We start from the raw sequence: 18075 nt of genomic DNA, 5'->3' as shown, positions 1-18075 counted from the left end.
GCCAAAAGGTTAACACTTTCGCAATTATATGTTCACTGAGTTCATCTGCAGCTTGTTTTTTTTAATCAAATCGTTAAATCTGCAGTGTCTGTTTCCTGTATTTCTACCAAAATCTATTTTGTACCATTTTTCTGTAACTCTCATAACTTGTGATTTATAAATTACTTTTTTTTTTTTTTTTTTACAGAAACAAAAAACACCCTGTAAGTAGTTCACAAATAAAAAATATTAAGCCATTGTAAAAGTGATGTCCTCTTGTGTTCCACTGGTTCAGTGTTCAGGAAATATTAGGGGAAGGCCCTCGGAAACCAGTCTAAAAGTGGAACATCTGATTGCACTGGAAAAAATGATCTTTGCATTGTCAAAGTCCAGCTCCACTAAGAAACACTGCTCCACTTCAGTTGCTGGTTGACTTACTCAGTACAGTATGTGCTTTATTGATGCAGTATCAGCTTTCTTATCTGTCTGCATCGAGGTTAAAAGACAGATTGTATCCATGTCCTACCTCAGGTGCGACAAGAAGAGACAAAGTCCCCCTCCCTGGTTAGATACTAAACGTCTAACTGCTCCACCTCCTGGTGGAATGTGAGAAATACAAGCAGAGTATTTCTGGGAGCATGTCTGCACATGTCCATCTGTACCTCAAAGCTTCTGGGAAAAAAACTGAATTTGATTGTCTTCTCATGATATGTAATGCTCTTGTCCTTATTATACAGGACTCAACAAGTCAGTGGATCAGCAACTGGTTGTACCTCACCTGAACTTCTACCTGCTGCTGCTGCTGTGTAAATACTCTTGTACATCTATGTACACAGTATTTGTAAGTTTAGTTACACCTGTTGGGAAGAATACACAGAATATACATAGCTTTCACAAGATATTCAAGGTATTTAAAGCTTTCAATCAAGTTTCTATAAAACCCTTTAAGATTCATCTTTCTGAAGAGCGGTGAAGTTTCTTTTATTAACTTTAGCGGTGTTTTATACAATCATAAATAAGCTTATTGTTGTGTGCAGTGAGAAATGAGCTCAAATGAGGTTTATAATTATTGCAACTATCCAACTTTTTCCTCACTTGATATTTCACCAGATACCTCGACTCCAAAACTCAGTCAGTGCTCGCTTTTACCCGAATTTAAAATCTCAGTTGTCCTCTATTGAATGGTGTTTATGTAAGGTAACAGGAGGCCAGGGATTACTGTGGAAACACTGAATTTTATAATAACACTGACAAGGAAACTCTATTTAATATGGATGAGTCACCTCATGGTTGATCAGAATATTAAGGTCAGTATCAGTGGCAGCAGATTGGTGCATCGTGAATATGAGGTTGTTTTTAATCTCCTACATAAAAGTATTAAAACTACCACAATGACACTGTGTGTTACTTTGAAATCCCTTTATGCCAGTGCAGTATCTAATATTTTAAATTCACAATAAATAGATTGTTAGTACACTGGAATAAAACCTTTTTATTGAATATTAAAGTAATCACGGTGCAGTTTTGCAATATAAAAACTGAGGAAACTGCTCATATCATCACGTATGATCATCAATTTATTCAACATAACAATCATTACTAATATGTACAAAATCATTAAGATACAAAAATATTTGCACAAAACAAACACATAATGTGAAGAGTAATATCATTAAAAATATAAAAACAGTACTCAGAAACAGTTTCGTCTTTTTTTCTTAATTCCTTCGTTTCAAAATGTGTGTCTTTTTACATTCTTCTATCTTCATTTTCCTATTTTTTTTTATCTCCCACGTGTTGTTGTGGGCAGCTTCCGGTGTCAGAGTGTGTCAGCGTGAATCAAGTCTCAAACATCCAGATATTAGGAAAGAGAGTATCAGCCCCAAAAGAAATCCTTTCACACTCGTCTCTCTGCGCTAATCTGAGGTCGATCCCTCCCTTGGCCTGGTCTGTCGTCCAGTGACCATTGGATCAGGTAACGGCTGGCTGACTGCAGGTTCCACTGGTACTTGGACAGGACCCTCAGGCAGTCCTCTTTGGAGCAGAGGCTCAGTGAGTAGAGCTGGTCCAACTAAGACACAACAAAAGAAAAGGCCTCAGAAGCAGGAAAAAAATATAAGCATTTATGGAAAATTAAACAAAAAGGGGAAACAAACAAAACTCTGGCCACACAACAACGCACGTTGTTTCCCTGCAGCGCTCAAATGCAAAACACTTGCTGTGACATCATACAGTAGACTGGAGTACGCCCTGTAATACAACATGCTTCACTGCAGAATCATATACTGCAGTTTTTTTTAATAATAATTAAATTCACAGTTGAATTACCTCTAAAGGAGACTTATAACGTTTTATGGTAACTGTTTCATTGATGGCTCATAAAAACATGATATGAAAAGTATTTTGACACATTGTACATTTTTTCTGTTTGCCTAATACTTTCAGTTTGATTGGTATTCTTTGGTATTAAACAATCGTACATATGACTACGAATTCAAATTTGACTTGATTTCTGTTTGAATTAGTATCTTCAAACTATAAACTTGCTCATAATAGAGTGAAAAAGCACCTAGTGCTGCTTAAACTTCACACACAAGAAAAATGCTGGGGCTAATTATTATTACACCCATACAACTGCTAAAATAGATTTATTTTAACTGGCGCCAGGTTTTCAGTATTTCAATTTATTTTGTGGCAATTTCATTAGACACAACTTTTTTTTTGCATTATTTGAGCACAATATAAACACAAATAATACCGCAGGACCCACCATAGATGATAATGTACTGTATATGTGGTGAAAACATTCTAACAAACCTGCAATTAATCAAGGAATCGAGGATTTTTAGGGCCCTTGGGATGATTTTTTAAACTTTTTATTTTATATCTTGTCTTATTTTTGTTTGACGTAAGTCTCTTTGCTTGCCTTGTTCTTGACAGTTACTAAATAAAAACCAAATATTCATGTCTTTGCTTTATTGCATCAGATGCTCAAACCAAAAATGACCCCACGCAGAAACACAAACAGGTAAATACGGTGTTTTTTGCCCTTTGTGTCGTCGTTTCATGGTCTGACCTTAAGCTGTTGCTCGGCTCGCAGTGGGTTCCAGTCATTACGTTGAAGCGCAGCACGAACCTCTTCGATAGTCACTCCATGTACCGCCTCCATTACCTGAGCAGAGCAACAAAGCTTGTATTTCAATCCACTGGACAATGTTTTGTGCAGAAAAAAGTATCTAAAGCAGTCAGGAATCTGTGTCATACCTGCGAGATGAGACTTTCTCTCGTGTTTGGCACATGAGGTGACTTCTCTCGGTCTCGATCTCTGATTCGTTCCCTCCCTCTGACGATTGGTTGCTCGTCCAACTGCGGGGTCGACCGCGCCACGTGGGCCATTTTAGCCAGGTTGGTGCCTCCGACACCCTGTTGAGGCTGCTGTTGGGGTTGAGGTTGAAGTTGTTGCGACGGAGGGGAGAGGACCAACTGAGAAGGCCAGGAGGTGCCTGGGACCGGGTAGATCGTAGGCTTCCTCTGAGCTTTCAAGTGTTTCAGGTTGGGGGGCGGCGGTCGGGGAGGAGGGACGATACTGGCCTCGCTGAAGCGACGCGGGTCCTGCTGCATCACCACACTGCGGGCTACCATCCCTGGGGGCATGACTCTGCCCTGCTGATCCACTTTGCCCCCCCCGACTGTATGAGACCGGGGCCGGTGTCCACTCAAGACCGACTCCAGGCTCCGAGACATACCTGAAGAATCAGGGAGACGCAAAAAGTACAATTAAACATTTACCCATCATAACAAGTGACATGAATGAGAACAAAAGGGAAAAAGAGCAGAAGTTGCACTAGAAAACACATCTTTATAGACTCGCCTGCACAATTCATTCGTCTTGCACAGGTGATGGCAAGTGAATAATCTTATGTAAGAGTTTATGTGGGCACTGCTGGGATAGATTAATAAAATCACTAGGGGGCAGACTGTCCAACTGTTAGTACATTATCAATTCAGTGAGTGAATGAATGAATACAGGAGTTGAGTTGGATGGATAAGGTGCCTCACATTTAAAAACAGTGAAACAAACAAGCAGCTTTTAAGACATTTTAAAACAGAATCGGTTAAAAAATGAAAACATAAAAGGACAAATCACTTTTCACAAATCTTTTAAAGCTGCAGCAGACACTGACACTTATATGGTTACACTATACAGTGTGTCCTGCAGCTCTCACTATGTTCTACAACTGATTTTATATTATATTTCGTTCCTACCTGCCATTTTTTGCAGATTGGAGCCCTCCTTCTCCCTGGAGGAGCCCGCCCTCCAGCTGCCACTGTACAGGTCAAAACAGTAAACACATTAGCCATGACTCACAAGCTATATTGACGGACAGCGGGTCAAAGTTCAATGTTGCACTGCAATTAGCTTTCTGCAATAAAACTCAGTGACTCAGGGACCTGCGCTAAGATTATATGGTTTTCAACATAACATACGCAGAGTAAAAACCTCTTTTTTTTTTTTTTGTTTTGTTTTGTTTTGAAGTATTCTGTAGGAACAACAAATAGACGAGAAGCTACAAAGGCTGCAAGGATATATAGGAAACAACATTTGTTATACATTTTTAGCTGCAGCCAGCAGGTAATTCGAGTTATTGTCTGTTCAAATGAACAAAATCTGTTGTGAGACACAGCCTGACTGCTGTATAACTGTCAGTTTATCTAAGATGGTAAATTATAATTCCTGCATCATTTTACTGACAAGCAGGTTTTATTGCATATTTATTTGTATCTCTTTACATAACCAGACAAACATACAGTATATGACTTTGTGTCAGGATACTTTCAGTTCAGCTTCAACAGAGTTTAGAGCCCTAACGATTAGCTGATTCATCAATTTACAGAAAATTAGTCAGTATTTTGATAATTAATTCATCGTTTTAGTCATTTTTTTAAGCAAAAATGACAAATATTCTCTGTTTCCGGGTTCTCAAATAACAGAGTTTTTAGTTTTTTCTCTGTTTTATCTAATTGTAAACTGAAAATCTTTTGTTTTTGAGCCGTTGGTCAGATAAAACAAAACATTTTGAAGATGTCACCTTGGACTGTGGGATATTATAACGAGCATTTTTCATTATTATCTGACATCTTACAGGCCAAATGATTAATCGATAATGAAAACGTTAGTTTCAAACCTAATAGAGTCTGACAGTAAACAACTTTGAGTGCTAATAACAATAATGAGACAGTTTGTTGTCCTTCAGAAGCAAAGAGCAAGAGCTTCTCTTCAGGTTTAACATTTTGCAAAATATAGAAGCAAATATACAAATTTGTGCATCAACTAAAGCCTCATATAATCATGAAGTGAGGAGAGCTATTCTTGTTTTTCACTCTGTACTTGTTTTGCTCTCTCAATTGTCTATCATTAACATACACTTGTATAATAGATAACTACTGTACAAAACAGGAATGAGAAGTATCACTGACTCATCCAGGTTCTCAGGTGATCCCCAGCAGCGATCAGGGTTGATGTCTCCGTGCCCGGTGTGTTGCAGGCTGCCCTTCATGGGCGCTGAGATGTAAGTGGAGCTAGAAGTGGAGTTGGGCCCTGGGTTGCTGGACGTGGCGACGGCAGCAGCAGCGGGGAGTGACGGTGCAGTGAGGCTCGCAGGAAACAAGCCAACTGATAGAGTCCGCTGGTTCTGGCCCCTCCACTCACACAGCTCCAGGCTGCACATGGAGATGCAGAACACTTCAGTCAGTTAGAAACCGAAGACCATGCATAGTTTACAGTGAGACTATGTAACTTATGCTGAACATGGTCCACTGTGTTAAAACATAACAATAACACAAGAAGAGGTGAGTCATAAAGTCAGTGTATTGACTCTAATGTCTATTTCACAGTAATAACCACCTTTTAAGTAAACTAACATTAGTCACCATAAGATACTGGTCATACCAGACCAAGTAAAGCTGTAGCCGCAAAACCTGAGTATGTTGAATTGGATAAGGGAGCATTTTTTTGCTTATAAATTAAACTTTGGTAGGAAGAATGATTTTTTCTTTCAAAGTTACCATTACTGAGTTACTGTCTCGCTTTAAATTACAGAAACTGTCTGGATACTGATGGGTTACAGGTGAGTACTCAGTAGTATTACCACAATCTATTTTGCTAATCTTTACTATTTTATCGTTTGTGAAGAGCAGAGACAGGTAAATAAGTACAAGTCATCAAATAAAAGTCAAACACCTGAACCAGCTCCATTTGCTGAGACGAGGCTGGAAGCTCCACAAAGCTAGTAAGTGGACCTTTAAACTTTGATCATTTTGTTAGAGTTAGGATTCCCAAAGGTCAAGAAATAACTATCATGTTAAAAAAAACTAAATATATTGCAGTTTTCTTCATTAATAAAGAACAAAAACTAAACAGGTGAGATGGAAATTTCAAGCCAGGGGTGAATCCATACCACATACCACCCATGCCAAAAGACTTGAGTCTAAATAAATGATGCATTGTCAAAGTCTTTAATTTCATGGATTTTAAATTAGGATAAAGGGTTCTGATGTATACCTTAAGTCCATTTTAATGGCATGTAAATGATTCACAGGAAATATGTATTTTATGCTGGTTTTTATGGATTTAGGTGGTCACGTGTTTTCTGTTGCTTGATGCAAATCTTGGACTCCAATGACTAGATTACAAATAGATCATGGGCAATAAAAAAACTGCAAATGAGTGACACAACAATCATAATTTTGACCACATATGTGGTGGTGTAAAAAGCACCGAGAGGACAGTGTTGTAGCTGCTCCACTTGTTCAAACAAACAAAGGAAAATGTGGATCAAGGACTCCATGAGATCACGGCTGGAATGCACTTTTGAGAAGGGGCTGACTTAAATCTCCATTTCATCTAAACAAAGGCCTATTGTGTGGGTCAAAGTTTTTCCTTTATGCTTTTTGTCGCACCCTTCTTTCTCTCACCCACCCGTGGTCGATGACGGTCACAAGGTCGTTGGCCACAAGTGCAAGTTTTCTGGGTTCAGCAAAGTCTCTTGTTGCTTGCACCTCCATTGGTTTAGCCTGTGGAGGCAGATGGAGAAGTGAGGACAAAGGATACAAAAATGTACTAAGAAAACATGCATTTCTGTGGATTTCTGCACATTTTAAATGGTAAGTGTTATGTATGTCGCAGACCTCTGCCACCATTGTGGTGAGCTGGGCAAAGCTGGGTCTGTCAACGGGGTTGCAGGCCCAGCACTTCCTCATGACAACATACAGCTCTTGAGGGCAATCTGGCGGCTTTTCTAAGCGTTCGCCCTCCCTTTCAACACGCCATAGAATCTGGATTGGAGAAAGTAAGTGTCAGAGATACTGAAACGATGAGTCACGGAGTATATCTCCAAAGTAAACTGCAACAGGGTGGGGACGCACATTCCAAACATGAAACCAAATATGCTGATTGGCTTGGATAAAAACGCTGACAACATAGCGTGAATGATCAGATGCAGCTGATAAGCGTGTACCTGTCTGCCTGACAGGCCGAACCAGGGCTCCTCGCAGTAAGTGAACATCTCCCACAAGGTGACACCAAACATCCACACATCTGAGGAATGGGAGAAGGAGCCGACACGCAGACTCTCTGGAGCACACCTGGTAGATGGGACAGAAGGAAAAAGAGAATTTAAAAGGATTATTTGGTTTCTTCCTACACCTCTTCAATTTCCTCCTTTTCTCCACTGGCCTCACCATGCGAACGGGATCCTTCTGTGTGCCGACATGACGTAGTGATCGGCCTCTTGGGTCAGTCCCCTCATCAGGCCAAAGTCCCCGATCTTGACCATCTCTCTGGAAGCCAGTAGTACATTTCTTGCAGCCAGGTCCCTATGAATGTATCGCCTGGTCTCCAGGTACTCCATACCTGCTATGATCTGAGTAGCAAAGAGCCAGAGGCGCACCAGAGGGTACTCATACTGACGTGAGCGCAAGATGTCATATAGTGAGCCCATGGGGGCCAGCTCTGTTACCTAGAGGAAGGAAAAAGACATATATGTGTATTCAGGCTACTAAACAGATAATAGTGTCAATAGATCAATATATAATCCATGTTCAAACAACAAAAGACAACAAAACATCTTACCATCTTGAGGGGCTGTGTGAGCACCACACCATAGAGTCGTATGATGTTTGGGTGGTCTAAAGACTGCATGGTGGTCACTTCTTGGAGAAAGTCCGTCAGTGTGTCCGTTTGCCTGGACATGCTGCTCCTTAATGATTTGACTGCTACGGGCAGCTGAGAGGAGTAAACAAAACAGAGCTTAAATCCCAGTTCAACCCCTACAACCTAGCTCTATCTACCATTTGCATGTTCACATGTAGGGTTTGCCATGTTAAAGACCATCTCAAACCAGTAAGTGTGGAGTGTAAGTGGTGTGGAGAGACAATAAAACCCACTCAAAACAAGTCTACACCTGTGCTTCCCTCTCCTTGCAGCTCTTTTTAAGCTAGCTAGTCTTTTTAGCTGCTAAATGCTCCTTAATGTAAAAAAAAACATTTAAAAAATCTGGTGAATGCAGGTTTATATAACTTTAAGTTTTATAAACCTGCGGAAGAAATGATGGGTAACTAAACTATCTTCATTATTTACAATTAGAGTTCACTCTGACCCTGTGTGCCCAAGCGTTTCCTCCTCTCAGGTTGCGTGTTCTGTGCTGCTCTACAAGAAGTGATTGTTTTACTGTAGGCTACTCCTTAAAGTTTTTGGTGTGACTGTATCCATATATACACTGTGCCAAAGGCTTCTCTGATATCAGATATTTGTTTTCAATGAACCTCATGTATTCAAGTAACCATCAACTGGAGCTTGTGGAGTTTCTTCATCTTTATTCTTCATCAATAGTGACATTGGACAGAGTATAAGGATTTCTCCATCAAAATCATGCTGCTCCTTAGTGATTTGACTGCTACAGGCAGCTGAGAGGAGTAAAGAAAACAGAGTTTCAATCCTAATTCGACCCCTACAACCTAGCTCTATCTACCATTTGCATGTTCACATGTAGGGTTTGCCATGTTAAAGGCGATCTCAAACCAGTTAGTGTGGAGTGTAAGTGGTGTGGAAAGACAACAAAACCCTCTGGCAACAAGTCCACACCTGTGCTTCCCTCTCCTTGTAGCTCTTTTTAAGCTAATTAGTCTTTTTAGCTGCTAAATGCTCCTTAATGTTAACAGCAACAGTTTTGTTGGCCACTTGGGGATAACATGATAGCAAACAGTTATCTATTAACACATTTAGCAGAAACAGAGATACATTAGCATTAATTTGATGTCATGTAGGTCAAACATTTACTGTGGTTTCTAGCTCTGCTTCTGTCTTCACCAACTCCTGAGGGAAATATCTGGCTCTTTAGCTCCACTATTTTCACCAGTTATTTGCTAACTTTGCCTGCTTTTTTGCTGAAAACTGAAAAAGATACTGAGTGGTGAGCGGTGAGACTGAACCAGAACAGTTAAGTTTTGAGCCATAAAACCAAAACAATGGGCTAAAAGACACTAAAATGCTCCATAAAGCTGAGAGGAACTGTGAGGCGGGTAAAAATTCTCTGTGGGTTAATCGCTACGAGCAACACCTTTCACATTACACCTAGTCATCTGATCCAGTGCTAATATAAAAATATTGATTGATGCAGCATTAAGTTCAGTCTTGCTGTTATTATTGGTCCCGCACATACAACTACAGCTTCACTTTTTAAACACAACTTGTTCATGGTGGGTTTTAAATGACAAAGTGTAAAGTTGAGGGAAATAAAAAGCTGCGATCATTTCAGCAAAATTACTTTAACACTTACAAAACTTAAGAGGAGAGTAGCTTCTGATCAGATCTTGTAAACTGAAACTCTTACCACTCTTCCCGTGGGTGTGTGCCACTCTCCCCTCCTCACCACCCCAAAGGAACCAGAGCCAAGTTTCTCTCCCAGAACCAGCTCGTTGTCTTGGATCAGACAAGGGAGAGCCCGGCTGCTGCCATCCTGGCTCTGAGCCGGATTGCCTCCGCTCCACTGCTCGCCCCCATCTGGACCTCGTCCGCTTAACACCTGTGTGCATCAATAAATTAATAAAAAACTTACTGCACAAGTCTGATTACATGTGGTTCACACACAAAAGATAAGAAGTCTACAACAAAGCTGATTTAACGAGATGTTTCAGACCTTGGGAATCCATGAGCGTGGTCGTGAAGTTGTCTTGTAGCGTTTCAGAGCGTCCCATAATCTTCTTTGTCCTGGAAGAAAAAATGGATGTAAGTATACTCAACATGACATCTGTCTGATTTTAAAATCCCTGTTTTAATAAAGCCTTGAAATCTACAAAAAACATGATTTTTTATAAACATTGTTACTGTAAGAAGCGAAGTAACATTAACTCCAAGGTCCAAGGAAAAGTTGTTCTGCATCAAAAGGATGCTGCAGCAACTTAATAAAAGCACTGAATTGATGAGCCAATTAACCGATTAGTCAATCAACAGAAATTAATTGAAAACTATTTTTTTTGTAACTGGTCATTTGATTTGGTCATTGATCAGTGAAAAATGACAAATATTCTCTGGTTCCAGCTTCTCAAATGTGAGGCTCCTTTTCTATTTCATAGCACTGTAAATTAAATATTTCTCAATTTTAGATTGCTGGTTCGACAAATCAAGCACTTAACAGATTCCACCTTGGGCTCTGGGAAATTGTGATGGTAATATTTCACTTTTTTCCAGACTAAATGAATAATAATAACACTGTAAAATAATCAAAAGATTCATCAATAAAAAAAATTAGCGTGTCAAAGAAAAATACTTTCATGCCTTGCAAGAAAAGGGTGTGGACATCCAAAAAATATTTACTGTTGTTGGATCAAAATCAAACTCAAGGCAAAAACCTGATAAAAGATCCACACACTGCACCAATAGCTCCCAATAAATTAAACTAATTTAATCTATTATCTATCTATGCGTGTTTATGTCTCAGTATAGTATAGTTTTTTCTGCTCTGTGATGTTTACTCTCTGTTAGGTTGAATCAAAGACAAAGTAACAACACAGGGAGAAACAAGGTAGTGATATTGAAAAGTAGCTTCTCATTTTCTTTAAATAGACGCTGTATTTCCTCATGATAGCATCGCCTGAATGACTTCAACAACAAACACAATGAATTGATCTAATTTTGGCATATGTGTATGGTTTATGTAGGTTAATCAGAGACAAATCAAAGACAAAAACACCACTGAGAGTAAACAGAAAACCATTCTATTCTACCAGAAGTCATTTAAACCAAACATCTATTATTGAGCCACGTGGGAGATTCTTTCTATCTGCAGGTGAATGATATGTTTTGATTTGTAATCAGTGTGGATAAAAAGGAGATGATCTGGCTCACCGGGTTTGCTGATGCCTATCTGCTCCAGGTCGGCCTCCTTGACGTAGGCGAAGTGCTCGATGCGGGTGATGTTGAGGCCATCTCTGACACGCAGGTAGAACTTCTCCAACTGGACCTCGGCCAGGAGTTGGTACAGCCACTGAGTGTCCTGGTCCATCACCATGACCCAGTGATGGACCTGCCTTTGAGGGAAAAGGTCAAAGGTTATAAAATAGCAAAGGAACTTTTTGTTTGTGTCGTTTTCTCTGAAAATGCAAAAATCTGTGAATGAAATCTCGTCAAATCTTTTTGTTTGGCTTTACAACTTCCTGACAAAAGAAGAAATTGAGCTCTCAACCATGTTTTTCCAGTCTGGGGAAGCAAAATGAAAACCCAAAGACACAATTACTAAATAGTCTCTATCTGACTCTAATTAAAGACCCTGTGTAACGGTTACTTTGCTCCCACTTGGGCCTTGTTAGGTTACCATGGAGACCTAACAAAGAGCCCTTGGTGTGTGATGCCAGAGGGGGATTGTTGAGCTTTTAGCCTTGTGCCAACTTTTCACAAGTTATTTGTCAGTATCCAGTAACTCAAACTGGCAACTATTTACCGTCTACTGATTCATTGTATCCAAGTATCAACAATGACAGATTGGTACATCTTTAAACTTTTCTGCATACACTCATACCTCTAAACTGGCAACGAGCTACTTCAAAGAGATTAAAATCAGACTAGGAGAGTGGAGAAAGATGACAGAAGAGGCTGATCACAGAGAGAGGAACAGGTGGATGAGGGGGACAGGAAACAAAACCAGACATAAAAGCTCCAGTATCAGTGCTGCAGAAGGAGCTGCGACTCAATTTGAACCTTAAAGGCGACAACCCTGCAGTGGAGTCCTGGAGCAATGTGAAAAACTAAGAAACATTAGCGTGTCTGTGGCTGTCGGGGCACCTGTTCGACCGGATCCTGTTCACACAATATGTAACTACTTAAGTCATACTGCATGTCGAAATTACTGTCAAACAGCAGAATGACTTTGCATAACCTGATACGGCTAGTATTTCCCCTTTTAATTGAATCTGCATTTCCTGTAATAAGTTTATTGTTGACTCTTAATCACACCATCCAGACCAATAAGTGCAACAACAAATGTGATGAGGTTAATGTAGTTTCCTTTAAATAAAATATTAAAATACATCAAATTCCTTCTCTTGCTGGATATAATTCAGGCTTCAAGCTTTGTGCAGCCATAAATCATGTGCTTATCAGCAAACTGAGCCCAGCAGCTGTCAGGGAAGGCCTTCGACATTCCCGTGTCAGCTACCCTGGGAAAAATTAACATCCACGCTAAACAAGCAGCACAGCTACATTGTCTTCAGCAATCAGCTTTGCTTATTCTTACAACTTTCAAAATCATGCGAGTGCAAGAGGGTACTAGCCTGGGCTTGTGTTCATTTCCAGGGACAACTCCCAATTAATTTGCACCTTACTTGAGTGAGAATAGAGTGGGCATGTATTCTCTGCAAATTCAAGGGTAGTAAACACAACAAGTTCTGTGATCTTTCCCTTTATGTACAGAGTGATGAATCGTTAACCTGCCCAGCTACTGAAAAATCCTCTCAGTCTGATGGCATGTGTGACCAAGTGTGCAACTACTCACTTAGTATATAGTAATGTGACTTACCTAGCCTGACTTTAATCATACAAGTCATTATCTGCAATCTTCAAATGACCAACAGCACTGTTTACCCAGCACAGCAGCACTTCTGTTTGAGAGCTTTTGTTTACACTCGTGATCCCTGTTTCCTCTGACTAAGACCAAGAACAAATCAAGATCAACTCAACCATGGGTCATTCATCACTGACAGAGCAGTTCTCATCACGTGTCATTTAGGATACGATCACACCAATCTTCTAATCCTGTTTGGCTAATGACAGAAGCAATGTCCTTTAATGTCTGTTAATATTAGTATGCTTATGTCTAGTCTATTTTAATCATTTGCAGAGGTTTTAAGGTAAAATGATCCACCAGTTCTGTAAAAAGAAACTGCAAAGATTAGAGGAATGATTGAAAAAAATGCTAATGTCATTTCTATGGCTGCAACTAGCTTATTTTTTCATTATTGATTAATGTGACGATTTTTTTTCCTGAATCAATAAATTGTTGGGTCGATAAAATGTCCAAAAATTATGATAAAATGCCGAAGCCCATCATGTTTTTTATCCTAACCAACAATCCACAACTCAAAGATATTTAGTTTACTATAACAGAAGACTAAATAAACCAGAAAATATTCACATTTGAGAAGCTGGAATCCTATTAAGCAATTCACTGGGAATATTATAATTATAAATAACTATAAATAAAAAACAGAACCAAAAAAACATATGTATACATTAACCTTTAATTAAGAAAAAGGATTAAATATACATAAAATGCTGCCTACATAACTATCGGCGCATATCCGATGACATATATGCCGATGCTGATATATCTCTGATAAACCAATATCAGCTGATAATATCGGCTGACTGATATATCGGTTGGGCTCTAAAATAAACCAGAAACACATTTGAGAAGCTGGAATCATATTAAGCAATTGTCAAATTATTTAGGGATTAATTCTCTGTTGTCATTGCTAATCATTGCAGCTCTAGTCGTGTTGGCTTTCCTCTCTTGATAATGGTCTAATGACCCCTCTGGTTGATCTTGCGACCCTTGGTGGGGTCCCGACCCCCAGGTTGGAAACCACTGTATTAAAGAGTTGAAGGGTGCGTCTTTGAAGAACCTTACGTGTCCAAGATGCTGTGCATTTTTTCCCGAGTGTAGACACGACAGAAATCAGTAGAGATATAATCTGGTAACTATGGAAACCATGGATGTTTACCACTAAATTGTTAGATGTTACATTATATGTTAGTAGCGTCAAAAAACACAATTTCAGGAGCGTTTTGGTAAAGTTTAACATACTACTTACGTATAAATACATACAATTTCCTGGTAAGAACTTTCTGAGATCTTATAAACTTCTCATTAGATTTTCAAGTATCATAAAACAGTGACTCAATAAGTCCTGTCACACCTACCGTTAATCAGAATGAGTCTCCGGTGTCTGACAGCTCTTTCTTAACCACACACACCCCGAGACAAATGATCCATGTTGGCACTAAAACCTCCAGCAACGTCGACGGACGGCTTCCCCACAAATCACAACTCTGCTCTGAGTCCTAAACTTCCTTTAGATATGATAGACGCAGGTTGTTTCTCGGTTTATAGTTAATTTATTAGTTTCATGTCTTTGTGAGTCCGCAGCAAGCGCATTTTCTTGCCTACCTGTGTGTTTTCGGCTCGTTTCTCCGCCCACTTACAGTTCCTCGATTAACCACACCTCTTCCTGACTTTTCTCACCTGAGTGCACACAGCAGCAAAAACCTCTAGAGCAGTGGTCCGGGGACCCTCAGGGGACTTTGAGGGGGTTCCAGGGGATCACCAGCATAAAGGGGATTCATTTATTTTCACTATAATTCCATTAATAAGTAACACAATGATATAATATATGACTATTTTAGTCATGGGTTTCTTGTAATAAAACATCTAAAGGCAAAAATCTTATCAGATGGGGGTCCGTGGTCTAATTTGTGTCAGTTTAGAGCTCCTTGACATAAAAAAATTTGAGGACCACGTGCTCTAGCTAATATGTGTACCTGTACAGGTGGTGGCTACTGCCATAAATGACTGGCACAAGACAGTAATGTTGGACTACAATCAGCAATAATTAGATAGCAATGTGATGTCACTGGATGGTGTAAATGTTTAATTCTAATTAAAGTGTTTAGCTTTAATTTAAGTTTCTGAATTAATATTTTGTCCACCTCATTTCGGTTTGGTAAATATCAGAATCACATCTCAGAATAATGCAGTACAGTCCAAAAGCACCAACTACAGCCCCCGAAATATCCATGTTCAGTGTCTTGTACGCCCATATGAGCTGGGTGCCAGAGAGGTGCGGACACTTAAATAAACAATCAGTAAAAGTCCATAAATTTGAATCAGCACAATTTATTATGTTCATGAAGGAAACAGTTATTGTATTATAGTGCATTAACCGGGTGTGCCCAGTAATGTGGTAATTTATTATCTTGTGTTATGTTGTTTACCTGAAGTAAGACCATTCCCTGTTATACCATGAATCATGTTATTTAGTACAATTATTAGTCATAACTGAACAAAAGTCTACATTATTTGTAGATTTGTTTTATGTTTGGACTCAGACGAAACTTTCCCCAAGCTATGAGTCAAATAAAGAAACTCCAATGGTTTTCTCTCTGCCCTCCATACCTGCTGTTGCGGAGCAGGTTTAACAGGATTTTTGTCTCCATGTGGCTGCTTATTTGAATGCAAACCCAGCAGCATAGTGGAGGCTGCACTTTGCACTTCCTGGTACAGTATCTCTCCCAGTCGCTCCTCCCTCCCTGCTTGCCTGGATTACTCAACACACACAATAGATTTCAGTGGAATCAAAGGACCCTGCAAACAGGAGCAGCCATGGAGATTTGTTTTTAATTCTTTCAAGCACCTGTAACAAAGTTATAAGAGATTAACAGGAGCAAGTTTTCAGGTCCTAATGAGGCATAAGGCTATTTTTGTCCTCTTTTTGCTCCACCCAAGAGCAAAACAGTAATGACAAACACAAGCGATGACTACATTAAAGCCCCAGAATAACTGACTTATTCACAAGTTTCGTAAATCATCCTACGCCCAATGGACAGGTATTAAGACAACAACCTGTCATTTCCCGGGTTTGACGAGCAGTTGAGTCTCCAGGGCTGATGAGGATGTTTACACTCGTTCTGCTGTCTTAAATCTCATCTCAGCTTCACCTCGTCATTCTGAGGCTGAAGTTTCTGAGTTTCGGCTTACAGTGTGGGAAGCTCAGTGGTGGAAGAAGTATTCAGATCCTTTACTGCAGTAAAAGTACCAATACAGCGATGTAAAAATACTCCATTACAAGTAAAAGTCCTGCATGGAAAATCCTGAAAAGTACATAAGTATTATCAGCAAAATGTAGTTAAAGTATTAAAGTAAAAATACATGTTTCATCCCTCTGACTGATATATTATTATATATTATATGACATCATTAGATTATTAATACTGATGCATCAGTGTGTAAGCAGCATTTAACTGTTGAACTATTTTATATACAGTTAGTTAGTTTAGTCCAGTGGTTCCCAACCTAGGGGTCGGGCCCCTCCAAAGGGTCAGCAGATAAATCTGAGGGGTCCTGAGATGATTCATGGGAGAGGAAAGAAGAAAAAACAAAGTTATGATATACAAATCTGTTTTCAGTTTTTGGACTTTTTCTTTTGGTGACATATTGGATCATTTGAACATTTATTGAAATGAAACCATGTGAGAAGTTTAGAGGGAAAAATCACTATTTGATGGAGCTGTTAACAACTCACAGACATCTGAAATGTGACCCCGACTACACACTGCTTTTTGTAAGACATCAAAAGCCAAAAATGTTGGAAACCACTGGTTTCATCTTTATCAATGTGTTATATTTTAAAAGCTTGTTATATTATCCATTGTGTCAAATCTTCATCTGAAAAGTAACTAAAGCTGTCAAATAAATGTAGTGGAGTAGAAAGTACAATATTTCCCTCTGAAATGTAGTGGAGCAGAAGTATAAAGTTGCTTCAAATGGAAATACTCAAGTAAAGTACAAGTACGTCAAAATTGTACTTAAGTACAGTACTTGTGTAAATTTACTTAGTTACTTTCCACCACAGAGGAGACAGGCCTGGCTGGAAGTGAGGGGGCGACGCTACAGTATGAATCACAAGTGGGAAATTTCAGTGTTAGTCGTGTTAGGGCAAAACTAAGACTAAGCAAAGAGAAATATGATATCCCCCACATTGTTGTGTTCACTCTTTTATTAGCTGATGTTCATTTGGTGTTCATGAAGACACCATAATAATGGCCCCTGTCAACAGCGCTGAGGCAAATTCATTCAACAGTTTGCACTCTTCACCTCTTTGCACTATTCGTACCCTGTTTACAGTTCACAGAAACAGTTTCACCTGCATACAGTCATTCCTTGTGAACATTGCTGAAGATTGTTGTGTTGTTATTGTGTGTAAGAACACCAAGAGCCACTAAACTGGAGTCAAATTTCTTGTATGCGTAAACATACTTGGCCAATTAAGATCATTCTGATTCTGATACATTTATCTAACAGCTAGAGTTACTGGTAATTTTGAAGAGGTTTAAATTCTGACCATGTTTTACATAAAAAACGCGCAGTCAGGTCATAAAATGTAATGCACTTTCTATATTTAGAAACACATCAGATAAATCCTGCGTATGCAGTGATGCATGAGTAATAACAATAACCCAAGAATATAATATAACATTGGCACATTGTGATGCATGATGAGTACATTTAACCTTTAATACTTTAAATACAATTAGCTGATAAAATGTCGGCACTTGTACACTACTGGTCAAATGTTTTAGAGCACCTAATTTTTTCCAGTTTTATTGAAATTTACATAGTTTAATATCTCAATGTACTCTGAAATTAAACTTTTACCTATTTTTTAATATTTAATATAACAGCCGGACACACTCATGGCATTCTTTCTACAATGGAAATCAAATATTGTTCTGAAAGTTCTTCACAACAATGTTGCAGAAGTTGAATG

At 39.1% G+C, this 18075-nt stretch overlaps 1 protein-coding gene across 3 annotated transcripts; it reads right to left on the bottom strand.

Annotated features, from left to right (window-relative positions):
• Window positions 1–145: 145 nt before the first annotated feature.
• On the bottom strand, window positions 146–14780 carry tnk1 (tyrosine kinase, non-receptor, 1). 3 transcript variants are annotated; one of them, XM_067579000.1, is made up of 15 exons: window positions 14700–14780; window positions 14453–14602; window positions 11384–11565; window positions 10176–10246; window positions 9870–10061; window positions 8111–8263; window positions 7720–7997; window positions 7497–7623; window positions 7168–7314; window positions 6959–7053; window positions 5458–5700; window positions 4246–4307; window positions 3244–3725; window positions 3056–3151; window positions 146–2050 (listed from the first exon to the last, which is right to left on the bottom strand). In XM_067579000.1, exons 3-15 carry the CDS (start codon window positions 11544–11546, stop codon window positions 1877–1879), a joined length of 2283 nt encoding a protein of 760 aa, XP_067435101.1. In that variant the 5' UTR covers window positions 11547–11565; window positions 14453–14602; window positions 14700–14780; the 3' UTR covers window positions 146–1876. The 3 variants fall into 3 exon arrangements, with proteins under 3 accessions (XP_067435101.1, XP_067435100.1, XP_067435102.1); XM_067578999.1 differs by having other exon boundaries at window positions 14453–14718; XM_067579001.1 differs by having other exon boundaries at window positions 11384–11561; window positions 14453–14718.
• Between the last annotated feature and the right edge of the window lie 3295 nt (window positions 14781–18075).

This window comes from Thunnus thynnus, chromosome 22, assembly GCF_963924715.1.
Source record: "Thunnus thynnus chromosome 22, fThuThy2.1, whole genome shotgun sequence".
In the NCBI taxonomy this organism is placed as follows: Eukaryota; Metazoa; Chordata; class Actinopteri; order Scombriformes; family Scombridae; genus Thunnus; species Thunnus thynnus.
This window is presented reverse-complemented; position numbering and strand designations above follow the sequence as displayed.

Coding starts and splice junctions, on each gene's coding strand:
- tnk1 (XM_067579000.1), bottom strand. CDS start 11,546: ATGGTGATGGACCAGGACACTCAGTGGCTGTACCAACTCCTGGCCGAG. Junction 10,062..10,175: donor CACGCTCATGGATTCCCAAG/GTCTGAAACATC, acceptor TGATGCACACAG/GTGTTAAGCGGACGAGGTCC. Junction 7,054..7,167: donor TCACCACAATGGTGGCAGAG/GTCTGCGACATA, acceptor CTGCCTCCACAG/GCTAAACCAATGGAGGTGCA.